The sequence below is a fragment of the Aulonocara stuartgranti genome (assembly GCF_965226115.1).
Source record: "Aulonocara stuartgranti genome assembly, chromosome: 3".
Lineage (NCBI taxonomy): Eukaryota > Metazoa > Chordata > Actinopteri > Cichliformes > Cichlidae > Aulonocara > Aulonocara stuartgranti.
The window spans coordinates 42,325,191-42,345,827 of NC_138941.1; the positions used below are offsets into that span (position 1 = coordinate 42,325,191).

Sequence of the window (20,637 nt, forward strand, 5' to 3'; positions counted from 1 at the left end):
CATAAATATGGGTATGGGTACAAGTTTGTTTGTGTTTTTACAGGTTTACATGACTCAACTTTCTGCTGGTATCATGAGTAACAAGCCAATCATCTCAGCCTTGATAATCAAGTTGTCATGGAAATCACTAATCTTTGCTGCAGTGGGACCACTGTCACGTTTAAGTGTCCTCCAACATTTCTGATCCAAGAGGCCCTTGACATTAAACATTTCTTGCTATTTTGTTTCTATGTCTGGATGGAGTGCTCTATGGTATCATGTTTTTGTCTTGATCTTATCAGGCGCATTATCAGGGAACAAACTGCAGAAGGAATGGAAAATGACTGAATTCATTTCATTAAGTGATTTTAAATCTAAACTACGAATCCTTGAGGCCAAGTCCATAACATGCAACTGTTTCAATTAGATTGATTGTCATTTTAACTGACTTTTTATTTTATTTGAATTTTATTGAATTTTATTTTTATTTTATTTGTATTCTTTCACTTATTGTTGCATGTGTGTTGTTGCTGCCTGTGTTTGAGTAATTTCTGTAACTGTGAGACATCTGCTGCTGCCTATCTTGGCCAGGTCTCCCTTGAAAAAGAGGTTTTTAACCTCAATGGGATCTTCCTGGTTAAATAAAGGTTAATAAAAAATAATAATAATAAAATAAATAACATCTAGTCCTTTTACAGAATGACTCAGTTGCAACATAAACTCGAGTTATCACTTTCACACGTTGTTCTGATTGTATTCTGTGACCATGCTGGGTGAATAACTTGATCTATCCAATCGTTCTCTTCCAATCATCCTCATCAGGGTTGTCTAACATACATGCTGCTTCTGTTCTAGGACAAAAAAAAAATACACACCCCTAAGAGAGAAATAAAATGAACAGACCAAAATATGAAATAAGAAATCTTGGTACAACAGGGAGCGATTTGAAAAATATGTGATGTTCTTGTCTAATCCGAAAGTCAGCGTACTGAGATAAAGCAGTGCTAGAAGACTGTTAACAGCACGACCATTAGGCAGGGAGGGAGAAAAACACAGTCACACAGGCAGCGGCACAGAGCTGCGTGCCGTGATCCAGGAGGAAGTGTCAAAGTATGTGGATGGAGCTGTCGGCCCTCCAGCTTAGCCTCTGCTTTCAGGAACATAGAAGTAACACAGAGAACGTCTTTGTTGTGTTAGAAACAATGACAGCTCTCAGCTAGGAGTCCATTCTTTGTGCTTGTCTCTTAGGTGTTTTCTTTCATGTTTTTTCCTGTTTGTGGTGAACTCTACTGTGGTTCCCTTTACTATTCTACTCTATTCTACATACTTATTGAGATTGGGTTATGCGCAGACGTTGCTTTGGAGAACTGGACGCAAATCGAAAATCTTTTACAGTGCGTGGCTAAAAACCTGCAGAAACAGATAAAGAACCATTAATTCCACCTCGAAATGACATAGTAGAAACTGCCTGTACGAGCATTTTTGAAAACAAAACAGGCCGTGCTGTTCCAAACAAGCTTTAATGCTGCATCAAGGATCACTGTTGTTAGAGGTGCTGTTTCTCTCTTCTCTTAAAAAAACCCCAATACAATCATTGGGTATAAAATTGTCATCGTACTTATAGCAGATCTTTTATTTATTTATTTTTTAATGGTGTCGCGTGTGAGTCTTGCAGTGCTAATTGGCTCCAGAGTCCCGTTAATCGTCTCTTTCCTGGTTGGCCCTGGAGGTTTACAACACCCTCACAATCTGACCCACGTCGATTTTTATCGCCCTGCCTCTCTCTCCCCTGCCATTTGAAGTCAACTTTTAAACGCTCTTTACTAAGAAACATAGATCCTCTTTTCTCACGCTCATTACCGTCTCCTTAAACTGGCTCTTTATGAGTTATTATTCTCGTTTGTATTTATTTTGCCTGTACTGTGTATTGCAACTTATTTCCACTCCCTTCTTTTGTAGTCACGTTTGTTTTTTTATCTCCGTTACTCAAAAACACGTCTCAGACTTAGTAGTCGTCATATTTTCCATCCTGTTCTTACAGTGTTCCTGTGCACTAATGAGTCACCTGTAGTGTATTTAAAGGACAGTTGGGCTCTTTCTGGCTTTTACCTCCTAATAAATCCCACCGCTCTTTGATTTTATTAGTATTACGTTCCTATTTTTTGGGGCGAGGTTAAGGATGCTTCCTGAATCCTGATGGACAGACTGAGTAACGATCTGGACTCGGGTGTGTAATAAATTAATGAGTTATTGTGTTTGCAGCGTATTCCCTCCTCCATACGGGTTATTATTCTTGTGAGGAACAGTGCAGACTTTGATTAGGGAACGCTGTCGCTTCTTCCTATTGATCCTGTTTGTGATGAGCTGCAGAGATTGGCCGAAGCTTGTTAAACACCCCGCTGGCATTATAAATTCATTGTTTTTAGCTTGTTTGTGGACCGGCAGTAATGCATGACACCGCTGTGCTGAATGGATATTGTTTAATGGGCTGCTTTCTGATTGATTGGACGCTTTCTTGTGGTTCCTCTGCAGCTTTTTATGGTTTGTGCTTGATGTGATTTCAGAAGCAGGGACAGATGTTTCTAAAACTTTACAGACTTTTTCTTCTTTGATACAACTGGTTGTTTTTGAGCATTAAAAATATTAAAGACTTGCAATGGTTAAATGACTTTTTACATTCAAAAGGCTTCAAAAGAGGCTTCTTAAGAATGAGATACCAGCAAAGTATTATTCAACATTTTATCTGTTCGTATAATTACTTTTATTGATTTGTGTAGACAAGAATCAGGTCAGCCTGGACTGACAAAACTTTAAAAAAACCTGACTTTATCAATATTTAGTACTTCAGAACCAAAGCAAATGTCCATCGTGTTCCACACCATGAATGGCACAAAAGATTGAAAAGAACTGAGGCAGGACAGAGTCATGCACCATGTACTTTATTTTTAAATTATTTACAATCTCTGCCCGCTTGCAGAGATCCCCGGACACGCCTCACTTCATCTTCCATTCGAGCTGTCAGGGTGCAATCAGCAGACATGGAGGGCGCTCTGGATGGTGCGTGACGTTACTTTGACCTGTTCAGGGTCCCTCACGCTACTAACAAGACCCACCACGCTCCTGCTGTCGGGCTAAATAAGTCAAGGTTGTGATGTTGTGGACAATGTTGCTGGTATATAATATGTGTTTGTGGTGTGCTTACCAGCCATGATTTCAGCTTTTTGACAGGTTACAGCAATAAACGATTTGGTTAGATTCAGAAGAATAAAAACTACACTGCAAAAACTCAAAATCTTACCAAGTGTATTTGTCTAATTTCAAGTCAAAATATTAAGTGAAAAAAATCTGCCAATGAAACAAGTGAAAATTATCTAGTTTGTCTGTAGTTTCAAGATTCACTGTCTTGAAATGTTGCTTTGTAGCTGCTTTTGTCTTATTTTAAGTGTAATGAGATGTTTTGACTAGAAATAAGACAAATATACTTGGTAAAGAGTTTGAGTTTTTGCAGTGTACACCTACAGCGGTTCAACACAAGTCTTGAGATGATTGCTCTGAAGCAGCTGACATAAAACTATATGGGTGTTGGATAGCACTCAAAACAGATATCACCTGGTAAACAACACTAAGTGAAAATGAAACAGCGATGAGTATGTAATTTCCAGTCCACCTGAACTGGAAATGTGAGATCTGTTGTTATTACTACACTGATTACATTGACCAGTATGCAAATACAACCCCTATTCCATAAGAACTCTTTGACTCTTGTAAAAACATAAAGCAGTCAGTGAGGCTGCTATATGTTCCAGTAACATGTTTTATATGTCTGTGACCTTCATGCCCATAGAACACACTATATTAAAAGCAGGCGTGATTCTTTCATGCAAATCACTGCATGGCCTCACAGACACTTCTGGAAATCGGTGTCTGTGAACCCAGCTCTCTGTGCCATTAAAGATATGTCATGCACACAGGAAGCCAGGGTTGACAAATTAAATGTAAACATTTGCAAATAACATGAAACATGCACACTGAAGCATGTCGGGCAGTATCCTAGCATCGTTTTCAACACGGTAATGAATCCTATTTATTTGACTGCAATAAAGAAGGCCTGGACCTCTCACTGGCTTTCCTCTTGCAGCTTGTTGCTGACTGTAACGGCTTTCTTTCCCTTGGCAGAAGCTGCTGTTTTCCGCAAAACCTCTAAAATCTCACTGTACACCAATAAGGATGTTTAAAAAAGAACTTTTTTAAAGGGGTCCCAGTGGGTCGAGCCTGTTCGACTGTGCAATATGATGAATGGATTCTGTTGGTGGCCTTCAAGTGTTTCTGCGGCATCTGTATATATTAAGTTTACTTGTGTCTGCAGCCACAGGAGGGTCAGAAAGCTCAGCTGCTGGCGGAAGATTAGAAAGCACCTTATCTCTGGAAGAATAAACTGAATATTTAAAGTACTGTGCAAAAGTATCAAGCCCTCATTTCTTTATATTTCACCAAGAAATTCGTGAAGTGGTTTATTAAAACAAAACATGAGCAAACATACAGGAAATATGTAGGTGAAAACGGAGAATGTACAACTCTGGTGAGCTTAAAAGTCAATATTTGAAATGCAAACCTTTATTCTTTAATGCAGTGTGAACTCTTTTTCTCTAAGTGCTCTTCAGGAATAGTTCTCCAGACTACTGACATTGATTTTCAATCCAGTTCTTGTGTAATTTGGCACACCTCAGCCTGTTCTCGCTGTTTCCCTTCCTTAAGAACACCTTCTTGACAGCCACCCTTCCACTGAGACCATGTCTGATGAGGCTTCAGTGAACAGTCGATGGATTGGCTGGACTATTTTGTTTCTCCTCCTATTTCTTAAGGATGTAACTTTCACATACTGTTCACCTGCTGTACACAGTCTAAACTAAACCTGCAAAGACATGTAGCCCCTGGTTCTTATTTGTATTAAGATAATAAACAATTCTATTATATCTGAGCTTCCTGGAGGATTCTTTCTGCACTGAGGAGACATGTTCTTGTCAAAATGTTATGCAGTGTAGATTTTCTTTGGTGGTTTCAAAAGATAAAAATAAGATAGTGATAACGCCTCTTATCTGCCATTTGTTCACATGCACTGGGTCTGCATACAAAGCAAATCTGATGCGCAGAGCTTAGAGTCAAAGCCAAATAAATTTATATTTATATACAAATACAAACCAAAGTGCACAGTGAGGTAAAGTAAGGGGACACAATTTCAAGTAATTTCAATTATGAAACATTAATTCCCATACTGCACTTAAAGGACAAGTATGAAAAGATATGCATTGCACTCCTGGATGAAGTAGATTTTGTCTGTATTTTAGGGGTTTTTTCACCAACAGTCTGACTTTTGTTGGAAAGAAGCTCTTGTGGAAGCGTGTCGTATGCGTTGCCAGTTCTTCTCACCCCGTGGTGAACTGGCAACCTGTCCAGGGTATGTGTTGTCACTCTGTGACAGCTGGACCCCGCCGCCCTGGTGGCAATGAACTAAAGTCTGTCCAACCAGCAAAACTGATGGTGAAGCCTCTTAGTGTCTCGTGCACACTTTTAGAATTGGATGCACGTTCACGCTCGTGTGTCTCCTCCTGGGAAAAGTCGAGGCAGGGATTTTTGCTTGTGTGGGGTAACCCACCACACTGTGGAGCAACTATGCTATGGGCTTTAACCAGCTGAGAGTTACATGAGAATATCCAGTTCCAGCAGATAGCTGCACCTCCCTGCTTCTGCTCCTGCTGGAGGTTTCAGGAGTTGTTCCTACCTCCCTACTGGATAACAATTAACCAGAGTATTGGAACTAGCTCTTTAATAAAGTGGGTTCTTTGTCGGTAAATTACTTTGCAATGACGCTTGTTCTCAATTAGTTATATATAAACTATAATAAACCAAACTGAATTCGTTACACATTAATTTTATTTGTGTACTTAAAAAAACATAATAACAACATCCTTGTGAGTGCCTTAATACGCCCTATTATGACGAATGGTGTGAGCTGTAAAAACTGTGCCGCTCGCCACGGAGGCCGAAGCATTTCTTTTCTCCCCAGCCTTTGATTACCTCTGTCTTTGTACTCATTGTTAGATTTAGATTTAAACGTTGCTGTGTGCGAGTCCTCTCTACCTCTCCGTTTCTCCCTGGCTCTAAAAATAAAGATTTGCTTGCTTTGCGGTAATCAATGAAACGGGAGCTGCTTCACCCACTTGAAATATTTAATAAGAAAGTACAACAGACTCCAGGTCAGTTTTTAATAGGCCCGTGTAGGATGGGATATAGGGCCTCATTTATTAGCACAGATAAAACCTCTACTGTTCCAAACGGGCCTGTCAACACATCCTGTCAGCACTGCTTCGCACTGCCGTCCAAACACACTCACACACACATTCCCACACTCCTCTTTGTCATCTTTCTTATTTTTCCCACTGCTGCCTTCTCACATTTGCTTTGCCTTCTCTCCTCTCTTGTCTTTTTCTCATTTGCTCCTTCCAGCAGACACATTTTTTTCCTCCAACTAATTTCACCATCTCCTGTCCTCTTACCTCGCTCCTTTGTTCTCTCTCGCTAAATCTGCTCTGGACGATGTTCGAGTAGTTATTAGGTTTCCTGCCGCTTCCTCGCTGTCTTGTGCCTGTTTCTGTATGTGTGTGTTAATGAAATCCCCACCACCACCACCCACTCCCCTGGGCTCAGGTGGCACTCCTTTGACCGGCGAGCTCAGTGCTGCGGCTCAACATGAGGGCAAAGGTTGTAACCAGTTTCCCATTTACTGAATAAATTAGCTGTGTGGGCAGTGTGTGTGTGTGAGAAAAAAGGTTGCTCGGCACACACATAAATGGCTGCGGTTGTGTTTTCTGCCTGGCGCACACTGGCTCGGCCCTCTTAAAGGATATGGTCATATTACTCGGCACGGGGTCAAAGGTCAAAGCCAGCGAGGCACCCGATACAGAAGACGCTGTGTTCTCGCTGAGCTGCCGCTCGGCTTTCTTCTGTGTAAGACATCGGCCTCTCTGTGTTGTTTTGACACAATGATCGTCCTGTTTTGGGATCGACACACCGCGCGCACGAGCCTACGTCCGCAGTGGCGAATGTGTGTCACTCTCTATACTTACACGCCCAAATTTAGTTGGAGAAGGTTTCATTTTCATAGCTTTTATTTTAGACTTGTGACCCAGATTTTCTGACATCATCCCATGTCCCCATGGCTCGCCTATGCTATCAAAAGTATTACAGAGAGCCATGCACTATATTGCCAAAAGTATTCACTCGTCTGCATTCGCACATATATCAATTAAAGTGACCTGTCATTCTTAATCCGTAGGGTTTAATATAATGTCAGCCCACTGTTTGCAGGTATAACAGCTTCAGCTCTTCTGGGAAGTCTTTCTACAAGGTTTAGGGGTGTTTATGGGGACTTTTGACCAGTTTTGATCAACCCTGCAAGACGATTACCCGTTCACCAAACATTACACTTGGCACAATGCAGTCAGACAAGGACTGTTCCCCCGGCAACTGTCAGACTCGTCAATCACATCACCAGATGTAGAAACGTGATTGGTCGTCTCCGCTGCTCTACACCAGTTTCACTTTGTTATATACCACAAAACAGCTGACTGTGGAATATTTAGTAGTAAGGAAATTTCACGGAGTACACTGAGCTCCTGAGCGTGCTGTTCTTTCTCTAATGTTTGTCTGCATGCCTCGGTGTTTGGTTTTATACACCTGTGACCACTGAAGTGGTTGAAACAGCAGAAACACCAGCAGGCGATGGCCTCCTCATGAACCTCCAAAAATCTGGGAACAGGGCATATAGTTTCGAGGTGATCTCTCCTGTGCCATATGTAGTGCTTTAATGCATAGTGTATCGTATTTGACAGTTTCTGTGAGTTTTTGAGAACACATCATCCGTGTGGGTTTTATTTCCCCACTAAAAACCAAAATAAATTGCACAGTACATTTTAAACATATTTGCTCCAAAAAAGGAGCAAATATGATACAAAGAATATAGATTTTCATTGTCAGAAGGTTAAATAAACTCTCAACTATTTAATGGTTCGGGCTTTAAAGGGTTAATCCGCAATAATCGATACAGCCTGTAAAACTGAACTGGAGGACCAGTAAGCAGAGGGTAACTCTAATCGTATATCTTCTGCTGCCAGCTGTTCCTGTCCTTCCACAGTCTGAATATCTTCATGATGTTCCTTGACTGTTTCAGTGTGCTCTCCTCTCATTACCACATTAATACATTGTCTGATAATTCAGACTCACTGTGGCTATAGGATTTTTTTTATTAGTTCAGTAAGGAATGAAAATCAGCTTAAATGAATTTGATGGATGTAATGGTTTAAATGTGACAAATCCCACAGGAGAAGCCATCCTTTAAAAATCGTTTTGCTGTTGTTCTGCCAGATCAATCCAGAGAGCCGGCAGTTTAAGCCAGTATTGAATTTTTGCATAAACACCACAGGATATCTTGACTTTGTTAATCCTGTGTAGTTATTTAAACTGTAATTGTAGCTCAAATCAATTTCAAGCATTCAACATTTTTATGTCACCATTCTGTCTATTGATATTAACAATTAGTAAACATTTCAGTGTAACACACTATAAACAGGGGTGCACAGTACAGCATTTGCATACAGTACTGTTCGCCCATCATTTCCTTATGTTTTAATAGGGAAATTGGCCATAGGTCCATTGATTGACAGTTTATTTACCAAGCTTCTAACAACCTTGAAAGTCCACATGTATTTTCCAACTCAGTCTGAACTCTCTTAGGCAGCTTTGTAGTCATTTCTGTAAGTAGCCTTTGGGAATAGTTCTCCAGGCTTCTTGAAGGACATTCAAAGCTCTTCTTCATATGCTTCCGCCTTTTGTTCTGGAGGCCTGAACATGGTGTTCGTTTGTCTGCAAATGCACACTGACCGGCAACGTAGCGCGAGAACACTGGTGGAGAAACCCCCGGCTGTCGTGCACCGTCAGTCTCTGTGGCGCAATCGGTTAGCGCGTTCGGCTGTTAACCGAAAGGTTGGTGGTTCGAGCCCACCCAGGGACGACCGCTTTTTGTACTTTTGAGCATAAAGCACAGAACACACGCCTAATGTCAATTTTGCTTTATACTCAGCGGTAACCTTGACATCATTGCTTACTTAAAAGTAACAACAAGCTTCTTTTTTTTTGCTAGACTTAGCGATATCGTTTCATTAAATATATAAATTTAAAAATACATTTATAAATGTATCAATATAAATGTATTTAGCCAAAAACGCCAGAATCCCAGGTTACAGCTCACAAAACTATTTCAGCAACCATCCAGCAGCTGATAAGCGACGATACCCAGCCCTACACACCAGTGACATAATCGAAACCATGAGAAGACAAGAAATGTGGTTTCCCCCTTCTTTTTGGCTGCAACAGTCTCTGTGGCGCAATCGGTTAGCGCGTTCGGCTGTTAACCGAAAGGTTGGTGGTTCGAGCCCACCCAGGGACGAGCAATTTTTGTGTTTAGGAGCAAATAATAAGTTTTGTGAAAAACACAGTGTCTAAAGCTAAAATAGAATATAAAGATATATATTTTTGCTAAGTTGTGTATTACGTGCAGTGACATCACTGCTTCATCTCTTATAAAATCTAAATAAATCGGTTTTGATAACCGACATTTCCTGTATATAATCTTTTAAGAAGTTTCAGATTCCGATGCTGGTTTTATTATTACATTATTATACCAATTAACTGGTGTAAAGTAAGTGGTTATATAATGATATAATTACAAGTACAGTTTTTAAATAGTTTCAGATAATTAATTGACAATAATTGGATTATGTGCATGTTATCAGTGTACATAGATTTGATTAGATTGATTATGTGCTCTACATTAATATACTACAACATTAAAATATGTCTATGTATATAATTTGGGTAAGACTCTGAAAAGTAGCTTTTACTGTTTATATTTAAGCAGCGTATTTTAACTAGATTTGAGTAAAACATTTTTTGTTACGCTAAATATTTATTTTATTTTCCGAGGATTTAATTAAAGAATAACATCACTTAGCGCTCTCTTAGTAAAGCCAAACACTTCTCCTGTGAAGTGTTCTTCGTATAAAACAGGAGGCTGCAGTACCAGCTGGTGGACACTTGACGGCGGCAACGGGCGGAACGTCACTCTGACCTCACAAACATGGCGGCGCCCATTAGCAAACATTGTATTTCCGTTTCTCGAAAAGTGGGAAGTTTTCTGTTTAATTCAGTGTTCATTGCCCAGGCGGCGCACTGCTCTAACAACATGGACTGTCAGAGGCCCACAAAGGTTTGTCAGCACATTTTACCCTCTGTGAACCCGTTTTTTTGTTGTGTGGTGACGTTATTTTACGTTTTTGCGTTAAACATGAGTTTGCGAGCTGAAGCCGCTTTACCGCGGCGTCGCCGTCCTACGCAGTTTGCTGTGCACTTGTCAGGTGGCTCCAGCTGTTTTAATGTCCGCTCTGTCCTCCACAGCTGGAGTTTGCGGTGCAGATGACGTGTGAAAGCTGCGGGGAGAAAGTCAGAGCAGCTCTGGAGGGCAAACCAGGTGAGCAAGCACATGTAGAAAGAGCTGCTGACCCCCACTTAGGGTTGCCAACTCCCTGAAAAATAAATAAGGGACACCTCGTGGCCAGGGCCGGGCGACCCAGTTGTCTTCACCCTTCCCAGTGTGGTGAATTTTCTAGCTCTTTTTTTGTGTGTGAAATTATTTTTTTAACCATTTGACTTGAATTTGATTTAAGTAGATGTGTATTCTTTGTGATATGAACACATGTGAAACAAATGATCATTTAGCCATTTATTTTTAGCTCAAAATGACAACATTAACACAATAAAACAGGTCTCCTTCTTAAACAGAAGCCTGTCATGCTTAACTTTTGAGAATATAAGTAAATCTTTCTTTAAAAGAACTCTGTCCTGCTTAACTTAAAATAATAGAAAACAATAGAAAGAAAAACATTCTTGTAACAGTGCACATTTAGTGCATTTAGTACAATTGGCTTAATGCTAATCAGCTGCTCCTGTTTGTAAACCCGCTTGTTCCCATGATTACGCATCATAACTCATCATCATTACTCATCTATGTATTACTTTTATGTATTAGTCATCAATTTGTTGTAATCATCTATCCTTGCAGTTGTTTATTACACAAAATAAGTTATATTATCACACTTCTGGCCACATAGCGCTGATATTCACTGCACATGCCCATATTAACTTTTTCCAGCCAGGTGTTTTCCTTTTCCCATTTTTCCCTTTCTCTGAACAAACATTGCTGCTCTAACGCTGGGCTTACACTGTGCGGTTTTAGGCCCATTTTGAGCCGATTTTTGAGTGATCGGACCGATTTTGGCCTTCATCGTGCGTCGTGTAGTATACGTGGGGTAACGAGAAGTGATTAACACCTCACGACCAGCTCCCGATCATCAATCGCTCGTGAGGGTGTCACCACAGCCGCTCACACTGCTCGCGCGCAAACACGTAAACGTTGGTGAAAAAGACGGCGCAGCACGGCTGTGCAGCGTGTGATCTGGACACAAGCAATGGAGGCACACAACCGTGAAAATAGTTGGATTTACATTTCTGCTCAATCACAGCTGCCCGATCAATGTTTTTCATTAGCAATTTAGCAAAGTTGATGGTGGTGGTGTGTCTGTGTGAGTGAAAGACGGAGAGAGAGAGCGCGACAGATTTTCTGTTATAACCTTCATTTTATGGACGCACAGTGTGAGCACTCAGGTCGCATCAGAGCATCGGGCGGTATAGTGTGAGACCTGCATCGTGACCTACCAACTTCTAACCCCTGCGAGTCAATCGTGCAGTTTGAGCAGGAGCTGAATAACGTGACTGAAAAAATCGCACAGTGTCTGCCCAGCTTTAGGTGTACTGTCGTCCGAGACTTGCACCGCAGTGTCGGCGTTTGTTTCCCTGTTGGCCATGCTTCTTGTTGTGGTCATCTGTTGTCTTCCGGTATTTTCTCCGTAAGCGACCTTTCCTTGACCAATGAGATGAGCGGTAATCTGAATTGTCATACTCGAATTGTCATAAGTGTGCTGTCAGCTCATTGGTCACAAAGCAGGAGAGGGGCTGGGAATTATGTTTTCAAACAAAGCGTTAATTCCATAAACATTTATAGACTACTTTTGATTCTCCCTGTATTACGGGACAAAGTGCGTCCCTTATTAGCTCAATACGGGACGTGTACTTTTGTTTCGAAATACGGGACGATTCCGTATTTTAAGGGACGGTTGGCAACCCTACCCCCACTGCATTGTTTACTTTCCTACAAACAGGGACTGCTGAAGTTTTCTGCATACGCACTTAAAAGTGCAGTACAGACGCTGGTTAGCATGATTTTGCATTTCAATATTAAAGTAAACTCATTACACTAAGCAACAAGTGATGTTTCCAGAAAGATCCTGCATTTTTCTGCAGCGCCCACTGAACTCTAAGGGAGCATTAGTCATATAGTAGAGACGGTGTCATTTCAGCTGCTTCATCTTAACTGAATGCTGAGGCACTTCCATCAGTGCAGGCGAGTGTGTAGTGCAACACATATGAAGCATCCTGTTTCCTGTTAAGTGAGTCAAACCATATTGAGCACCGGGCAATCCACAACCTTATAAGAAAAAATTATTTCATTTGTGATTTGGAGATGATGGTATTTCATACTGAGTGACCAGAATGGACAGAATTAGTAATGAGTACATCAGAGGGAAAGCTGAAGGTTTGGCAGTTTGGTGACAAAGGCTGGAAGACGAGGCTGAGATGGTTTGGACATGTGCAGATAGGGCTGTGCGATATGACCAAACTCTCATATCCCGATATAAGAATTCTATCGGCCGATAACGATATAAATCACAAAAATGTAACATTTTCTGTAAATTCTGTGAATCTGGGCAGCTCGACTTGCGGGAAGTGTTTCCAGCTGCGCGTCACGTAGCTGGAGTCGAGTGTTCTAACCAATGCATGAAACTCTACATTTTTAGACATAAGTTGTAAATGCCGCAGTTTTCTTTGTGAGCATTCATTACTCAGCGTGCTGCGGGGGAAAGCCTGTTCTAATGTTTGAGTCTAAGGTTTATTTTTTAGCACCTGGCGGCTCTTTTTTACTTCTCATCCGTAAATAATCTGCTCTTTCACGTGATTCAGTTTATTCTGAAAAGTCTCAACAGGATCTTGAGCTTTATTGTGAAAGGTTTATGTGGAACATAAACAAGCGGACACGCGATGCTGTTACCTTGTTTTTCCTAAACACAATGCATAAAACCAGGTGCTTGTCCGTCTGTAGTGTGGTTATATTAAATATAAGAGAAAGAGGGAACTTTAAGAAATTAATATAGCCACTACAGTGTCCATCAAAACAATGAAAAAATATTGTTGTAAACAGTTTATTTTGCGACACCACGAAACAAACGATAGCGTAAAATGAAACATAGACGTTTTATATCATCATCCGATATATATCGTTATATCGAACAGCCCTATGTGCAGAGGAGGGATAGTGGATATAATGGACAAAGGATGTTGAAGGAAAAGAGGAAGATCACAGAGGTGATCATGGATGCAGTGAAGATACACGCAGGTGTTGGTGTGATAGAGGTGGATGTTAATGCTGGGTGCGATGGAAGCAGATGGTCTGCTGTGGCGACTCCTTAAGGGAGCCGCTGAAACAACAACATAACTTTGAAGAGAGAAAAACAACAGCCACTAATCTCACCACAACTAATAAAACTCTTATCAGGAAATAACATTCATGGTTCTGTCTCCAGCAAGTGTTGGATGTTATTAGAAAACAATAAAGCTTTAACATTTTCACAATAACAAACCAGCTATAGACTACATATTATACAGATATAAACAAGAAAATGTAGACACAACCCAATAAAAAAATAAAACCTTGCTAGTACCAGGTTGGACCAATTTATTTCCAGAACTGCTTTAATTCTTTGTGACACAACAAGGTACTAGAAACATTCCTCAGAGATTTTGGTCCACATGACAGCAACACATCCACGATTTGAATCTCCTCCTCCACCACATCACAAAGGTGCTCGATTAGACAGAGAGCTGGTGACTGTGAATAAGTGTACCTAATGAGGGTAGATTTTCATTGATATAGATCAGTGTAAAGCAGTAAATCTAAGAAAATGAAAATCAGATAAATCCTAGGCAAACTGTTTCTGTTTTTAGATTATTCGCATCGCTGAACGTTCTCCTCAGCTGTCTGCATTCGTGTTATTCTCCGTCTGTCTGTCTGATGATGGTTTTGGTATGTTTGCAGGCGTGAACTCGGTCAGTATTGATGTCGGTCAGGAGCAGGTGCTGGTGGAATCTGCTCTGACCAGTGCAGAACTGCAGGCCCTGATAGAGAGCACCGGACGGAGGGCCGTGCTGAAGGGCATCGGCGGATCAGAGCAAGGTCAAGGTCAAGGTCAGATTTATTTATATAGCACATTTCCAACAGCCGATGCTGCACAAAGTGCTTAACAATAACAATAAAATTAAAAACTACAGTGTAATACAATAATAACAATAGAAACAATAGAATAGAAGAATTGAAACAATACTAACTAATTCAGATAAATCCAAAATGCAGGAGCTGCACGTGCCTGCGCTGGAGGTATCAGAAGCTTTCCAGTACCACAGCTGAGTCGGATTTATAGTCCTGTTTAATCTTGGGAAGAGTGCAAGAGTCCATGTACCAAACTGTAGACCGTGCAGGCAAAATACAGCTGATTAAATGTAATATTTGAAAATTGTAGTTCCCACTTATTTTGATGAATTAAAAACCGAGTGAATGCAGATAATATTTAGCCACGTATTTGGGCCATTCCTTGCAGATATTCAGCGCGGTACAGTGTGGTAACTTTGAGTTGATTTATCGGACTTCCTGCTAAACAAAGATGCCTCATAAAACAGCCAAAATGGAGTTTCATTAGTTGAACCTCTGTTTGTGGTAGCAAGTCTCAGTCAGATACAGTCTGCTGATCCAATCACAGGTCAGTAACCGTGTGATTGCATGCACTGAGGGCAGTTTATGATTTAAACATGGACTAAATATCAGCTGATCTGCTTTAAAGTGTGAACACAAAGATCATCCTGACTACACCGGAGACCTCCGAGCCTTGTCTTCCATCCTTACTTAATCTGTGAAGCACAGCACTATAAGATAGGCACTCAGCCCCACAGCCTACCACAGTCTGCCTCTCCCTGTAGCTTTAAACTGGTTCATTTTATGTTGAGCTCACAGCTCCCTACAGATGAAATCTAATGTGAAGCAGTCTGATCACAGCCCTACCCCAACACAAGTAAGTGCTTCACCCTCTCTGTTTTTCCGTGGCAGATCTGGGTGCAGCGGTGGCCATGTTAGCCGGTGCCGGATCGATTCAGGGGGTGGTGCGTTTCCTGCAGCTGTCCGAGGAACGCTGCCTGATTGACGGGACCATTGACGGGTTGGAGCCCGGACCCCACGGTCTCCACGTTCACACGCTGGGAGACCTCACACTGGACTGCCTCAGGTTAGACCAGTGTTTCATACCAGTTTTATCAGCTCATCAGCATCGTGTAGAGTGTGAAGGAGATGGGGAGTCATCGGTGATTTACACTTTTCCTAAGCTCAAACCTGGAAAGAGTCATGGTTATGAGTCTCGGGCCTTTTCACACCCATAGTTCGTTTACTCTGGTCCGAATCGGTTGACGAGTTTGTAAACTTTTAGCTTTTCTCTGCGGTTTGGTTTCTTTTCCCGCAAAGAAAAATCTGTGTGGTCTGACCTGTGATGTGAAAGAACAAAAAACGGGGTTTGTGGTACCGAGGCAAGCGATGACCTTCAAAACTCCCACGCATACGTACGGGCTTATGTTACAGCTGTCAGTTTTAATTATCTCATCTGTGTCTCTGAGAGACATTGTATACTGTTGTACCCATGAGCCTCAGCTCTTATTGCCTCGGAGAAGACGGCAGCGAGAGATGAAATTATTGTGTAATGTAATTATGGTTTTAATTAAAAACAGGGCTTTAGCGGAGTTCATCTGAAATCCCGCTGATTTAGCGTGTTAATGGGACAGTGTGTCATTTTAAGCTTCCACTTGTCAGTTTAGGCTCAGTAATTCAATTAACCGAGCGCATATTGACGGGCGGCGTTAACTGTTGCTCACAGGCGTGTAGCTTTAGCATTTTTATTCTTTGTTGACGCCGTCCTGCAGAGATGTAAAACGTATCGGACATCAGGGGGAGTAAAATATGCTCGTGTGAAGTCTTTGTCATCAAACTCACAAATGAGAAAACTGAGGGATCCATCCATCATCAAGTCCCTCACACCTCTACCTGTTTTCATTACTTTCTGCCTTATACACTCACCAGACATTTCATTAGGTACACCTAGACTCCCTTTTTCCTTCAGAGCCGATCAGACCAGGCGACGTTCTTCTGATCTTCTCTCGTCCAGTTATAGTGACTCAGGCCTGATTTAGGCTTCTGTAGAGGATCTTTATGGAGCCCACGATGTAACCTGCGTTACAAGTGGCGGACATGCTGGCATTTATGCTTGTGCTGGTGTGTTACATGTTAATTGCCATGTGTTCGTGTAATGTAAAGCTAACCGATGGAAACAAATAAAATGTTGCCATTGTTTTCCTCCTCGGCCCCCGTTCTTTGTTACTTTTACTATTTTAGTAACTGTTGCCGTCTTATCAACTTGAACCAGTCTGACCTCTGAAATCAACAGCTCTCCTTTTTCTGCAGTTGTGGAGAGCACTATAACCCCTTTGGGAGACAACACGGCGGTCCAGAGGACTCCGACAGGGTACGATAAATTACTTCTTTAGCTCGCTCTAAAATAACCTCTCCATAAAGTCATTCATTTTTATAAGTAGAGCGATCAGCAGTGCTAGGATCCTTGTGTCATAAATTCAGACTGTACCTCCTTCTGGCTTGTATTAAAATGTCAGCGGAGGCCAAATGCGAGATGCGATAACCCGCTCAGATTGCCAAACACGTCCCAGAGGAGCCGTTTTGGGCTCTTCTGCTCCAGGTGCTAAATTTTAAATGAAGTGTGTGAAAGAGTTGTAACTCTGCCTTGCTGTTAACTCCTTATTTTTTAATAGTTTTATACTTCACTGAACCACTTGACGTACAGTTAAGTTTTCACAGGTACTGTTTTGTACACAGCATGTCGGCGATCTGGGAAATGTCATCGCTGGACCAGACGGGAGAGCCTCATTTAGACTGGAGGACGGTCAGCTTAAGGTAACACAGAGTTATATTTGGCACTCGTACTTAGCCACAGGAGCTGAACAGCGTGCCTTGGTCTGTTTGCCTCCAGGTGTGGGATGTGATTGGTCGATCACTGGTTGTGGACGCAGGTGAGGACGACCTGGGTCGAGGAGGTCACCCTCTCTCCAAACAGACTGGGAACTCTGGAGAAAGGTGGGTGTGAAGGTGGTTTGTGTTAAACATGCGTAGCTTCAGGCTGGTTTCCAGTTCATTCATGGATTCACTTTGCTTTACATCACAAAACAGCAGTTATCGGCCGTTTTCATCACCCACCATTGAAGCCAATTGTCTTCGACAACAAGTAAATTATTTACTTTGTAAAATGTGAAGAAAATAAATATTTCGTGCTCACTATACTGTTGGAACATCAGCAATACATTAGCATTATTGCTGAAAAACGAAGTAACCAGTTAGCATTAAAAAGATTTGTGCTAACTTTGCTCACATTTTACGACAGTTTGAGCAAAAAATCTCCAGAATCATCCATCCAACCTGTTTCCACCACCTATGTGTTCTGGTCACGGGGAAACTATCTAAGCAGAGATGGCTCCGAGACCTCCATCTCCCCAGCAACTCCCTCCAGCTCTACTAGGAGGACCCTGAGGCATCGCCAAGCCAAATGAGAGATATAATCTCTCAGTTTGATCTGGGCTTTCTCCCACATTGCCTAAAACTCCTCACCTAGGAAGCATCCAGGAGGCATCCTAGTCAAACCAAACCACCTCAGCTGTCTCCTTTCAATGTGGGCTCGCAGCCTCTCTACCCGTCTCTAAAGGAGATCCTTGACATCCTTTGGAAGAATCTCATATCCGTTGATTAATCACAACTCATAGCCTCAGGTGAGGGTAGGAATGTAGATCCGGCGATAAGTAAATAAAGTAGCTTCGCTTTCACGCTTGGCTCCCTCTTCCTCACAGCAGACCAGTAGAGCATCCATGTTCCTACAGATGTGACTTGGAACTTCTCCACTGCTGACAGTAACTCATCCCAACTCAGAGCGGGCCCTCCTAACTCCACTGGCTGAGAACCACAGCCTCAGACTGGGAGCTGCGCGTTTTCATCCCAGCATCTTCACATAGTTTTCCATCCTCTGCCTGCCAGAGCTGAAACACAAATTAGTGAATGAAGTCATGATACAAATCTTTTTTTTTTTTTAGCAAATATTCGTTCTAACAAAAACAGATTTTTGACAAGCTCTGGATCAAAGCTAAGCTAATGAGGAAGTGTTGGTTCAAAGCAGGAGTACGTTGGTAGTCTGTGGAGAGCTCCAGGCTATCCGTCTACCTCCAGAGAGCGTCTGTTGTCATATGGGTGCAGTATCAAAAATATGTGGTGCAGCCAGTCTGTTGTTGTTTCATCTGAACAATGAAAAGCGTTCACTACAGCCACTCCCTGTGCTGCTCAAGCTGTACTTTTGTATCTTTGATGGGTTTTTCCACACTTGTCCCACTCCTGGTGAGCTCCACTGTCACCTCATTCCCTGTTCAGGCCCACTTGTCAACAAATCAACATTCAGACTCCACCCACCCCCACAAACCACTCCTCTATGACTGCAACACCTCTCTACATACCTGTGAGAGAGAGAGAGAAACCCCACAAAGCAGCTGGACTACACCACCTGTCTCCATCCACGCCGAAGCACCACATCCTCCTGTCTCCAGAGTCACCTTCAGCACCTCAGTGGAGACGCGTCATGAGCCAGCCTGCTTCATAGCTTTGACCATTACTGCTGTGCTGAGTCCATCCTCACCTCCATGATTACCATCTGGTGCTCAAGGACAGAGTCTGACGGCAGCGTGGCATCTGTTCCACCAAGAGGGCGATCCGCTGCAAACAGCCTTCTCTTCAAGACCCTGCATCCCTCCAGGACCCGAGGCAGGCAACAAACATGGTTCCTGTCCCTCCTGCATTGGTCATAGAGTTTTTGAGTCGTACAATGTGCCTAAAATAATATTTGCATATCCAAATGACGTGTGTATATAAGAGCTGTTATTTCTGTTATTAGTAACGAGAGGAGGAGAAACAGATTTGTCAGACTGCTGTAAATTTCCTGGCCACCTGTAGACTATCTGCTAGTTTTATTAAAGCCCTCTAATGTTAAACGCTCTACTCTGCTGCAGCACTCGAAGCTTTATACAACGTGCCCCCATCGCTCATTCACACCCATACAAGCACTTTTTTTTCGCCTGAGTGCTTTCTATCTAACATTCACACTTCAGTGAATGCATCGGAGAGCAACTTAGGGGGTCAGTATCTTCAGTATTTTGCCCAAGGATACTTTGGCATGTAAAGAGGAGCAGCCTGGGCTCAAATCACCTGCCTTCTAATTAGTCGATGGCTGCTGTAGCTTCTGAACTACTCTTAATAGCTGGGTAACTCCTCTGTAACTCCTGTAGACTGCCAGTGTTACAGAAGTCATCTGCACCTTTGTTCAAGACCAGGAAATGTTTGTTTTCACTGACTGACTAGTGTTTGATTGCTGGCATCGCCCAGTTCTGTGCCAGTAATCCTTTCACCTGGATATCAGTCATGACCACAGCACTGTGTTTTTGTGATTAATTAACTAAAATCTCAAAACTTAAGTAATGAAAAATGCAATGTGACGTAACGCTGGTATCAAAATTATTATTTCAGGCACTTTAAATTGGTCAAGTGTAGGTATTTTAGGTATTTTAAATTTCTTTGTTCTTTTTTGTTTTGTTGTTTTTTTCCCCTGTGCAGGCTGGCCTGTGGGATCATCGCCCGATCGGCGGGACTTTTCCAAAATCCCAAACAGATTTGTGCCTGCGACGGCGTCACGCTGTGGGAGGAGAGGGACCGGCCAATAGCTGGGAAAGGTCGGAGCAAGAACAACCTGGAGACACCGGCGGCACACCTGTGAACCTCTCAAACCTCTGGACACTGATGAGAGTTTGAACAAGGGGGACAAAAAGCGTCTCGAAGAGAAATGCAGATTGTGTTTCTCGGCGGAGCGCGAGTGCTGACGCGAGGAAGACAGAGTCCTGAAGATTACTGCACTGATGACCAAACAGCAATGAATGGACTTAATTTCGTGAAAATGCTCTTTGTGATCAAATCAAACGCTCTCTGCAGTTGCTGTTTAATGTTTTTCTGAGCATTTTAAACATGTCAACTCATCAGCAGGATGTCTGTAAATGTTTTCTCAGCTACAGATTTAATTTCTCTGTGTTGCCGTCCACTTGCAGGAACATGTGAGTAATTATATAAGCCTCTCTAAAAAACTTGTCATCTCCACATATTTGAGTTTTATTAAGTAGAAAAATTAAAGAGGATGTGATGCGGAAGATTATTATGATTGCTCATAGGTGGGTCACGAGTAATGATAT

The 20,637-nt window shown here is 42.1% G+C and overlaps 1 protein-coding gene across 3 annotated transcripts; it reads left to right on the forward strand.

Moving 5' to 3' along the window:
- The first annotated feature begins 10,137 nt into the window (after positions 1 to 10,137).
- On the forward strand, positions 10,138 to 20,430 carry ccs (copper chaperone for superoxide dismutase). Of its 3 annotated transcripts, none has more exons than XM_082528742.1 (8): positions 10,138 to 10,300; positions 10,489 to 10,561; positions 14,300 to 14,453; positions 15,360 to 15,536; positions 16,760 to 16,820; positions 17,186 to 17,263; positions 17,340 to 17,443; positions 20,012 to 20,430. In XM_082528742.1, exons 1-8 carry the CDS (start codon positions 10,172 to 10,174, stop codon positions 20,169 to 20,171), a joined length of 936 nt encoding a protein of 311 aa, XP_082384868.1. In that variant the 5' UTR covers positions 10,138 to 10,171; the 3' UTR covers positions 20,172 to 20,430. The 3 variants fall into 3 exon arrangements, with proteins under 3 accessions (XP_082384868.1, XP_082384870.1, XP_082384869.1); XM_082528744.1 differs by having other exon boundaries at positions 14,300 to 14,443; positions 15,362 to 15,536; XM_082528743.1 differs by having other exon boundaries at positions 10,139 to 10,300; positions 14,300 to 14,449; positions 15,362 to 15,536.
- Positions 20,431 to 20,637: the final 207 nt, after the last annotated feature.